Source organism: Lissotriton vulgaris, unplaced genomic scaffold (genome assembly GCF_964263255.1).
Source record: "Lissotriton vulgaris unplaced genomic scaffold, aLisVul1.2 SCAFFOLD_1120, whole genome shotgun sequence".
Lineage (NCBI taxonomy): Eukaryota > Metazoa > Chordata > Amphibia > Caudata > Salamandridae > Lissotriton > Lissotriton vulgaris.
Genome location: NW_028250926.1, coordinates 567,591 through 578,952, shown reverse-complemented (window position 1 = coordinate 578,952; position 11,362 = coordinate 567,591). Strand labels below are relative to the sequence as shown.

The window sequence follows — 11,362 nt, the reverse complement described above, 5'->3', positions numbered from 1 at the left end:
CTTCTGTCCCCACTCCTTCCCTTTCAGCCTTAACCTTGTCCACCTTTCTTTCTGCCCTATCATCCCGTTCACCTTCACCCATTTCCTGCCGCCCCCAGCACATTCTCACTTCCTAGAGGCCTCCCTACATAGAGTCTCCTGCCCAACTGTTCTCCTTGCATGACCCAGACCATGCCCCCTTGATGCAGGACCAGAGGCTAGATGTAGGTAATAGCAAATTACCGACTAGTAAATACCGAATTTTACCCATTCGGTATTTACTAATTGGTAATTGCTATGTAGAAAAAAAAAGAAAATCGGTAAAAATGTGCCATTGATTCCTATGGGCCTTTAAGCCCATAGGATTCAATAGGAAATACCGATTCGGTAATTACCGAATCGGTAAAAATACCGAATTTCCAAGGGGGACAGGGTGTCACTTTGACACCCTGTTGCACCCCTGTTTCTGGCTTGTGTGCCATGTGACACACATACATGCCCTTAGGGCATGTATGTGTGCCACATGGCACAGGTGTACATGCCCAGATGTGCATGTACACAGGAATTCGTGGGCTGGGTTAGTCACTCTGCCTTGTTTTGGGAATTGGTCAGTTCAGCTGGCAAGAACACAACAACCAAAGAGGAGGAGGGCCCCCACTTCCCTCTTATTTTCTTGCCTTGTCTTTCCTTTCCCAACAATCCATGCAGACACTGCTCATCTCTCCTGCAACTATGGTGTTGGGACAGAAATGACTACCGTCCTCCTTAGGGACTGGGAAAAAGTGGAAGCAGATAAATCTAGTAGCGGGTGCAGGTCTTATTCCTATTAACTAAATAGGGAGAGTGGCCACAACTGATACTCATTCCTGTCACCAGCAGCAACACCATAGCTTTAACTCTCCAGTACAAACCACCAGGGCACAAATGTATGTCTGTTCGAATCCACATCAGACAGAAAAGAAGTGAGCGCGGTGGAAGCACCTGACATATGAGCGCGCCATGGGGAGAACAAGACAAACGGGTGAGATAAACTTTCAAAAGACTGTTGACCATCAGAAATCTGACATTCAATCACTAAAAGGACATCGGAAGAGTATATTATTTTGGGAGGCAATTAAGGACCTGGTTTAGATTTCGGCGGACGAGTTACTCAGGCAAAACGGTGACTGATTTCCCGTCCGCCGAAATATAAATCCCATAATATTCTATGGGATTTATATTTTGGTGTATGCAGCACTAAGTGTATGTACTTAGTGTCCCTCTCTTGCACACCGTAGGTGGTCGTAAAGACCTTGTTGGGTTAAAGAAAGTTCCACAAATAAATTCGAGCTGTTTGAATTCCAAAAAGAATCTTGTTTATTGATTAATATAGATCATCATGATACTTCTCATGTATGATTATTTTCTTCATTTAGACATGAATCTTAAGGTCCCAACACATTGTGGGCCATATGTAGGTAAATGGCATTTACCGAACCGTAAATACCGAATTTTACCGATTCGGTATTTACAATTCGGTAAATGCCATGTAGGTAATAATTCTATAGCAATTACCGAATCGGTAAAAATCGGTAATAAACGAATCGGTATTTAACGATTCGGTAATTGCCATTGATTCTTATGGGCCTTGAGGCCCATAGGAATCAATGCCAATTACCGGATCGGTAAATACCGATTCAGTAAATTTACCGATTTGTCAAGGGGGACAGGGTGTCGTGTGTCATGTGACACACATACATGCCCTTAGGGCATGTATGTGTGCCACATGGCACAGGTGTACATGCACAGATGTGCATGGACACAGAAATTCGTTATTTACCATGCCATTGTATTTCATGGTAAATAACAAATTTCTAAGGGCCTGTGGCACTGTTTCCAGTGCCACCTACATCCCAAATTTCCCATTCTGTACATTTACCGATTCGGTAAAATTACAGATTCGGTAAATATACAGAATCTGTATTTTCTGGCCCCCTACATCTGGAAGTACAAATACCGGTCGGTAACAGCAGAAATCGTCCGTTACCGACCGGTATTTTGCCACCTACATATGGCCCTGTGTACATAATCCCATGGATAATCCCAATGCATTCCGAGTCAGAGACTCTTCATCAGGGGATTGTTTATCCTGTAAGTGGATGAATAGAGATCAGAATCAAGAAATAGAGCCTTCTGGCAAGTGCAACTTATAATGTGTGTACAGCATCAAGGTTAAAGTGGTGGTTAAGGACGGTGCGAATCGGTAACATAATCAGCGTGGAGCTATGTTAGAAGCAGTGTGAATACGAAATACATAGTGCTCAGTATGGGAGGTAGCGTGCCGATGGACTAGAGCGGAGGTGCGAGATCAATAACCATACAAGATAATAAGATCGTAAACACGTGAAGTGTGCACTAGCACGAGTGAAAAGAGTAAGAAAGCCGTTTCCAAGCGGCGTGGTATAGAAAAGGTGCGGTGAAAAGCAGGCCGATAAAGGATGGTACTGCTATAGTGCTTACCAGGTGGTAACCAAACGGGGAAACACAGTGATTAAGGATGCTACATCCCATACTATTTCTTTATTCTGATCTCTCTGATTCTTTTTGGAATTCAAACAGCTTGAATTAATTTGTGGAAATTTCTTTAACCTAACAAGGTCATTACCACAACCTACGGTGTGCAACAGAGGGACACTAAGTACATACATTTTGGACTCACTCCCTTTAGGTCAGAGGGGGATACCTTGAGTGCACCCAAGAAGCTTCACTTTATGAACTTTTGAAATACTCTGGATTCACCAGTGTGCCTCACTACCCTCATTTGATTTATATTTTGCTGGACAGGATATCTGGCACCGTTGCGACGGAGTAACCCATCTGCCGAAATCTAAATCTGGCCCTAAGTTACAATTGGCTTCCAACCACCAAGTCCAAGGATTACAAGTCTGACAGTGGACCAGAGGCAGCTTAGCATAAGAGTCATGAGACACCGCGAGAGTGAGCCTGTGGCACATAAACAGGGACCTTAATTCAGCACTTGCATGAACCATTCATTACCAGTTCCCATGGACTTCTGATAACCCTCAAAAAGCGAGATTGATACTCAAGCTATGTGTTAGTAGTACTTTGTATTTTAGAAGAAAGCATTGGTTGAGCATTTATTAGTGGCGTGAAACGTCCTTTAGGTAGAAGTGTCAATCACGCTGTGCCTTCACAGCTCTGGCAACTGAGCGAACGCGTCTTTAGCATGCATTCGTTCTGCACACAAGTCGTTACAACAACTTTCTTTAGGGAGGTGCATTGATGGATTGGTGTTGGAATTAAAGTCCAAGACCTTCCCTGCTGTTGCGCAGACTCGAGTTGGAAAAGTAAATTAAACTTCCAAACTCCAGCACTGCCCTATGGCAAGTCGTTATACCAACTTATGTGCAGGACGAATGCATGCTAAAGACGTGTTTGTTCTAATGACGGCGTTCCCAAGAAATGCGTGATCAACGCATGCGCAATACCTTCATTAATGGCATGCTATTTGTTTGAGTTCGGAGTCTCTATTACCACACCGCTTCTAGAGTAAGGCTTGGTTCGCTCTTTTTCACAACTTTGAGGATCAAATGCTAAAGTATTGCATACTGGGTATTTTGGGTACAACTGTAGGTCAATGGTGACAAAGGGCTGAAACAGGTGCAATTGGTTTCTGGCAATAACTGTGTGACCCAGGACTCCTGATCCAGTTCCCATTAAAAGGCCACTGGAATTATGTGATACTGCTGTTGCAGTATTTTCCACAATATTAAAGATTCACAGCACTTGCACTTAATCTACCATTGACTGCATAATCTGCATATTTCATAACAACTGGCTTTCAAAGCAAACACATCAATATTTTCCAAAGAAAAAGGGCCACACATGGTAATGTGCAGTGACAAGCCATTATCAGCTAATAATTGGTCACCTCCCAGTTGCCGATTGCTGTATTTAGATGGTACCTGGTACGAATAAGGTATTTCATTGATGTGAGTAAAAATTACAAAATCAACAAATACTGCCATATTACTTTACGTTTTCTTGCTGAATAATATAGTCAGCGCTGCCATAAGGTTTCAGTGCCCTGCCTTCAACCAATGCTGACGTCTTACCACCAAAACACTTCAATTCTTTAGACAATATCAGAGGTAAAATGTGTACCCTATCTGATGTCCACTGTGATGATGGTTTGATGGACTGTGAAAGTAGTTAGTGTAAGGAAGAGTAAGTCCCCTACACTCACAACCCACTTAAATGCCTGTGTGAGATAAAGAGAAGGCATGGAGTGGATGAAAAGGTGGTACAAAGAACTGATGGTGTTGGGGGATAGGATCTGAAGCAGGTCCAAGGAGTTACTGCTAATGGGAGAGACACAACTAGGGGAGAATATGCATGATGGATGGATGGGAAAGGCAGGGAATGAAGCCTACAATGGAGGGACAAGGCAAATGTTTAATGTGACAGAGCTAGGAGGATAATTGCCCATGGAGAATAGTGAGTGAAGATGAAAAGCGGATGGTTCAATGAATGAATGGGCAGGCTGAGGTGAGCCTCCTTGCAGACTTCCATCTGTCATCCTTTCTTTTCAACTTTATGTCATCTACAGACCACAGTGTATGTTCTTACAGACCATTCACATCTTTACGTGCACGTACCGGTCTCTGATTAGTTTTTACCACTATTCTCTTCCTGCAGACCCCAGTCCCTTTTGTCTCAGACGTCCCAGTGTCCACAGACCATCAGTCCCTCTACTGTTCCAAAAGATCTTCTCTTCATTTAGGTCACACTGTATCCTCAATTTTTGCATACCACAGCCAACCACGCCTTTCCTATAAAAAAGTCAATTCCTCCTCTCATATAGTAATTGTATTTATATAGTGCTTCATACCCCTGAAAATGTACAGAAGATAATAGTGGATGGGCGGCATGCTACAAAGGGTCTACCACATGGCCTTCTTGAGTAGTGCAAATGTTGTGCTTGAGGAACAGAGTTTCGCTCGAATCTTGTTTTTGTTGCTGTACATATGCATGAGCTTCCAGTATAAAAGAGTACTGCATAGTACACTTAAGCAAAAGGCATCCTTTCATTCAAACTGCTATGCAGGTTTAAGTCTACCTATTGATATGCAACTTAGCTTTAAAGATTAACTGCATAAGTAGAAACCCTCATTTGTGTGCATTAAATGGAACCAACAGTATACAAACTATTTCACTAGTTCACCCAAGAACAGCAGAAGTCCAATCTACTCAATGCACTATTAAGCTAACAAGATATAACTAATTTGAGGCAACCTTGGACTAAATGGCCTAAACCAACTGGGCACTTTGAGTCTGGTGTTTGGTGTCCACCCAGAGTCACCAGAGCTCTAACCTGCATGAGACACTACTAATCCACCAACATATTGCTATATGGGGTATACTTAGAAGCGATAGGGCCTTACCCTGCTGGACACTCTTAGACACCTAGAGAGCTAGAAAAGCCCATGCCTTGGAAACAAAGTTAAGCTGCCAGAGAAAAGAATACAGAGTCCACCCACCCACAAGCGACAAAATCCCAACCATTTGATGGTATGCACAAGTCAAACCAAATATACAACCTGCCTTGGAACAGAAACTGGGTAGTAGGCTCTGAGGAGGGACAGGAGGATAAGCGTCAAAGATGATGAAAAGGCAGAAGGTGTGGATCTGGCCCATGGTCCCTGACAACCCAACTAGGAAAAATTCCCCTCATTTTTCTGCCATTCTCCTGGATGCACTAGATGAAAGGTTTTAAGTAGTGGCGCAGTAAATCAATTAGCGAATGGGATGAGAGGACAAGGTAACTGAAAGAACAACCTTCATATTGTGGGAGGTTCAGAGAACTCATATCTGCCCATTCAGGTAAGCCTATTTTTTTTGCTTCTGGGAGGCTTTTTGCACCTTTTTCACAACTATTCAAATGCTAACTATTGGCTGGCAGAAGTGGGAGAGCAAATGTAAATTTAGCTTCCAGGAACTTCGAGCAGATAAAGGGTAATTTTGTAAAGGTAACTTTTTGCTTAATATTTATTACAAATCTGACTTCACTATTGAATTGGATTTTTCATAACTAATAATTGTTTATTTTTCTAGCTCATTCCATTCCTGAGATACAATATTTGTAATGGCTTTCTACATAGCAAAGATAGGCCTGCCATAATCTTTGGGTGCTAGGCACTTTACGGACATGTTAACATAACATTTCTACATGTCCTAGTATTAAATAGCATGCATCATGCCTTGGTCTACATAGGGCGATATTAATAGTGAACAGGGACATTTTGACCTTTCAAAAGGCTTATTTTGAGAAGTCAAATTGCAGTTTTGACACTGCTAATTAGGCTACGTTAGGCTTGAGCCATGTTTGCACTACCACTGTAGTGGCTGGCACATTAGGTGCTGCAGTCCTCTAAAGGTACTTAACCTCCACGTTCTAGATACATTTTGTACAATATTCTAGGGACATTGGGCCATATGTATCATGCCCAAATGCGTTCGCAAACGCCGAAATTTGCAGAATTTCAGCGTTTGCGAACGCATTTTCACAAAATGGCATGTATCACACAAATCTGCATGCAAAATAAGGAATCGCTAAATTTGCGATTCCTTATTTTGTGATTGCATTTAAGGAATAGCAAATTTTGCGATTCCTTAAATGCAATGTAAGAAGCCAAAAAAATTTGCTAAATGGCCTTAAGGAATTGCAAATTACCACCAACTTCTAGTTGGTGGTAAGTTGCGAATTCCTTGAAAAATGCACATTTTTGCATTTTTCAAAGTGCCATGTGACGCACATACATGCCCTTAGGGCATGTATGTTCACCACATGTGCACCTATGCTTATTTCAGGTGTGCAACAGGGTGTCCTTTGGACACCCCTGCACCCTTGGAATTATTCTCAATTTGCGATTAGCAAATTGCGAATCGCAAATTGAGAAAAAATTCCCATTCCTTCCTATGGGCCACCTGGCCCATAGAAATGAATGGGAAGGTATTTCTTAATTGCGAATTCGCAATTAAGGAATATCAAGAAATCGCTAAATAAATTGCGATTTTCTTGATACATACCAATTTGCGATTCTGAAATAGCGATTTCTTAAAAATCTCTATTACAGAATCGCAAATTGGTTCCTCGATACATATGGCCCTTAGAGGCAAGTAAAATAATTTAGGAGTTTGCCAACCCGACCATGTTAAAATGGGTAGCACAGACACTCTACAGCTGGTTAGCAGGGGGAAAGTGCACATAGTACTAAAAAGGCTAACACAACCATGCAGAAAAAGATTTCCTAAAGTAACAAGGAGAGGTGACCCAGTGGGGAAGGCACAGGCCTTCACTCTTATTTTTGACGGACAGGTTGGGATTTAAGGGAATAAAGTAGACACCTCCAGAGAGTAAACACAAAATCCTTAAAGAAAGAAAATTCTAAATATCCACACAAAAACACAGCCAGCAACAGTGAAAGGCCATGAACATTCCATTCAGCTAATAAGATCAGAAATTTGGCAACTATACCAGATGTTGAATAGTTTACACATTACCCTTGGATTTGTATTTTCAATACAATTCCCCAAAATTGGGTTAATGTAGATTAGCGCACTGTTTTTCTGCACATATCTAAAATACTTCCTGTAGACCACAGTTCCCTCTAACTACGCCCCCATCCCATCCAGAGGAGCTCAATCTCGTTCCTACTTTCTTGAGCCCTTATGAATTGAGAGCCTTGTTCGGGTTGCACGGTTAATATTGAAGAATATCCATTTTCATTTGTTCAGGTGCTGAGATTCTGGGATGGCCAGAAGTTGATACTGTAACAAGTATTTATATAAAATCCTCTATTGTCTTTTTGAACTTAGCAATTATGCCTCCTCTTGCTTACCTAGACAGTTAGGAAAAGTTTGGTACACTCTAAAATAAGGTTGAATTGATTTCAATTACATTTACATTTATATTTACATTTGTAGTTCTTACGCTTTTTATATTATTTAAAAAAGGCCTTTGATGATTTTACCAACTCTTTTACAACGCTTGATATTAAAATACTGGTCTAGTCAGAACGGCACACCTACTTCTCTAAGACCTTGGACGGGCTACTCACTAGCCTTACTACATCATATTTCCTGTAGACCTTAATCTTTGTTTACCTTTGGTTGGGGGTGCCAGTAGTAAGCACAGCAGACTACTTCTTGCCTTTAACTATCTTTATTCAAATTCAACACAACACAGACATTGGTCCATAATACCAAGCAAAGTGTGAAATTGTGTTCCACATTCTTTTTTAATTATGGCAAAAAGTGTTGAGCTTTCCTCCCTCCGTCCACTTGCTGTCCCGAGGGGAAATAGGCCAGTGTGCCTGCCTTAAATGTCTTCTTCCTGTTGATCATTTACTTCAGGCAAACCAATAAAGTTAAATATCACTAGCCTCAGCTCCTTTATTGATGGATTTCCTATTAGGTATCCATCTACAGCCCACAAATCATTAAGTACGTACATTTCACTCATTGTCACCCGATCTCCAAATGCCAGCTTGACATCGAACTTTCCACTGCATGATAACAATGGGCCCATACGAGAATATATCTTCATTCTAGTGGCTCTCAGGGGCGGCAGAGGGGAAAGACTGCTGTATGTGACTGAATCCATGACGTTTATCGTAGAACCTGTGCTGATTAGACATTCAATCGGCTTGTTTGCTACATTTACTATAAGCCTAAGGCCACCCTTTTCGCCGGGAATTTGAAGGCCACCAACCCATCCCTCAGCAGGTGACGAAGAGCGTGATGGCCAAGGCTTCTGGTTTTGCACGTGGTTGTCTGTGGATTTTTGGGCTTGTGTAGGTTTGCCAGAAATCTCGTCCTGTTTGCTTGGCTTGCTTCCTGCTTTGCCAGAGCGGATGCCAGGTGCTGTTTTCGCCCTACACACAGACTGGTAGTGGTTCTCCTTCCCACAATGACCACAAGTGTTGCCCATGGCAGGGCACTGACCATCATGTGGCCACTGGCCCCCACACCTGTCACATTGTGCAACAGGTTTCTTTGTTTTCGATCTACTCAAGTGTGGCGCCCCCTGCACTTCATTTCCTTGGTCATTGTGTTCGTGCTCTTTGGTGCTTTTGTTTAATGCATCTGACTGCACATGAATGCTTTCACTCGGCTGACTGTCCCCTATCTTAGTAGACTCACCCAACAGCTGATTTCGGAGTGTGGGAGATGCACACCCTACGATTACCTGTGATTTGATTGCTTCTTCTGTGGAATATTTATCAAAGTCACAATCTAATGCCAAAATTTTCAAACGCAGTACAAAGCCCTCCATGGATTCATCTGGGCCTTGCTTTGCAGAATGGAACTGGTAACGCAGGTGCTGAAGGTCCTTTCTCGGTTCAAAGCACACACTGAGGGCTTTCTTCAGTTTTGTGACATCTTCTCTCTCCTCCTGTGTGAACGTGTCTATGATATTATCCACTTCAGGACCAACCCAGTGTAGCAGTAGGTTCAATTGCATTTTTTGAGATGCACCTGTGAGGGACACGAGATTGTCAAATTTTCTAATCCATTTTCGCCATCTGGGGCCCAGGTTCCAGGTCTCGGACATGTCAAACCAAGAGAGAGCATTTAGATTCATCTCTTTGACAATCTACAATAGCAACCAATCCACCAAAATGTTGTTCTTAAGTGAGGTGGTAAAGATGACCGCCAAATACCCCTTCCTGCGGGGTCAAAGGGTGATGCTGATTCTTGTGAATCACTCTTCTGAAATTGCAGGAGCTCTTCACTTTCAGTGCTAATCAGAATCCAAAATAGTCTTAAAGGTAGACGCCAACTTTGCCTGTGAAGATTTGCAAAACGTTTTGCCACTCTCTGTTAAGATAAAAAGTTCTTGCGTTCCTTTCTGAAGATCTTTTAGGCGTTTACTGATTCTTCCTGTAGTATTGACGACGTGTGAGGGCGTCTGAGCCTGGACCTCGCCTGACCTTCTAAGATGGCCGCCTTCGCTGCACGCGCTCGCACGTCCGTTGTGACGCGCACTGGCGCCCCCGCCTGCAAGGAACGAGAGTCGTCGCGCGCTGCTGTGCCTAGGTGTGTGTCTGCCGGTGTGGCCCCGGAGGGCGGAGACTCTACAGCCCACCTGTACCTGAAGGCCCGCGTCTCCGGTGTGGCGGCGCTCACCGCGGCACCTGTTGGTCAGCTCCCTCACAGGGGGGTCGTGGCAGCTCGTGCGTGCCCTCGATCGTTCAGGTGAGGCCTTCTCCTCACCGAGTCTACGACTCCTTCCTGTCGCAGGCTGTGGCAGTCCCGGGGGAGCTGGCGCTGTTCTGCGCTCGCGGAGACGGTTTGTTGACGGCCCCGGGGCAAGGCTGGGGTCCGGAGGAAAGGCAGAGGACCCGGTGTGTCGCTGCAGCCAGCTGAGAAGGTCTCGTCCCACCGACTATCCGTTACTTCGATCTTTTTCACCGCCCCCTTCGCGCGTCAGCCGCTCAAGGACACTCGGCACGGCCCGGCCCACTGCTCGCTTCTCCGAAACTGCCGTCCCTGAACCGCTGCCCCCACCCGCTCCTCCCCCGCGTTTCCCTTGGAGATCCGGTGCTCGCCTGCCCCGCTCTGTACTTCCCCATCCGTGCCCCTTCGCCCCCGCCTCTACCTTCGTCCTTCGGTCTGGTCACCCTGCCTGCGTGCCTAGAGTTGCATACATGCCAACACTTTTCAAGAGGAAAGCAGGAGATTAAAACAAGTATTTGGAGATTTTGAGCTATTGCCATTGTAAATGACAATGTCTTTTATTTATGCGTTTAAAAAACCTCCACTAGTAAAAGGCATTGTCATTTACAATACCAATAGGTGAAAGTTAAAAAAATTCGAGACCTATTGCATTCGCTTGTTTGCCAGTGGCATACTTTGGATGACACCCTTCTTTTCTGAGCAACAGTATGTGAACAAACCCTTGCTGTTGCCCAAGACTTCCACATTTTCAGAATGCTGCCAACGAATCTATGCAGAAAAACGTGAATTCTCAGAGGTTAGGGGGCACACCAGACCTTCACCTTCCTGGGCCCTCCTAGTAAGTCACACCTCACTTAGGGCAGAAGGATGGCTGCGCATGCGTGATGTGGGCTGCATACTGTATTTCCAGAGGTTAGATCTTCATTTAAAAAAAACTAGTGCATTCTAGGAGTTGCAGTCTTCTAAAGCTTCATGTAAAACAATTGAACCAGAACGCATAAAAATATGTTTTGTAAAAAAGATGCCCAGTATTGGGCGGTGTTGTAGTCATTTCGTGAAGACAGTTGGTCACACTGAGAAATATTTGGAACATCAATAGAGCGGTAACAGATGATGGGATAAAAAGGGGATGTCTAACTGG

The 11,362-nt window shown here is 43.8% G+C and overlaps 1 protein-coding gene across 1 annotated transcript; it reads right to left on the bottom strand.

Annotated features, from left to right (window-relative positions):
• Positions 1–8,192: 8,192 nt before the first annotated feature.
• On the bottom strand, positions 8,193–10,453 carry LOC147663078 (uncharacterized). Its single transcript, XM_086950696.1, has one exon. It carries the CDS (start codon positions 9,623–9,625, stop codon positions 8,360–8,362), a length of 1,266 nt encoding a protein of 421 aa, XP_086806822.1. The 5' UTR covers positions 9,626–10,453; the 3' UTR covers positions 8,193–8,359.
• Between the last annotated feature and the right edge of the window lie 909 nt (positions 10,454–11,362).

Bases quoted from the DNA above. Each gene is read 5' to 3' on its own strand.
- LOC147663078 (XM_086950696.1), bottom strand. From the start codon at position 9,625: ATGAATCTAAATGCTCTCTCTTGGTTTGACATGTCCGAGACCTGGAAC.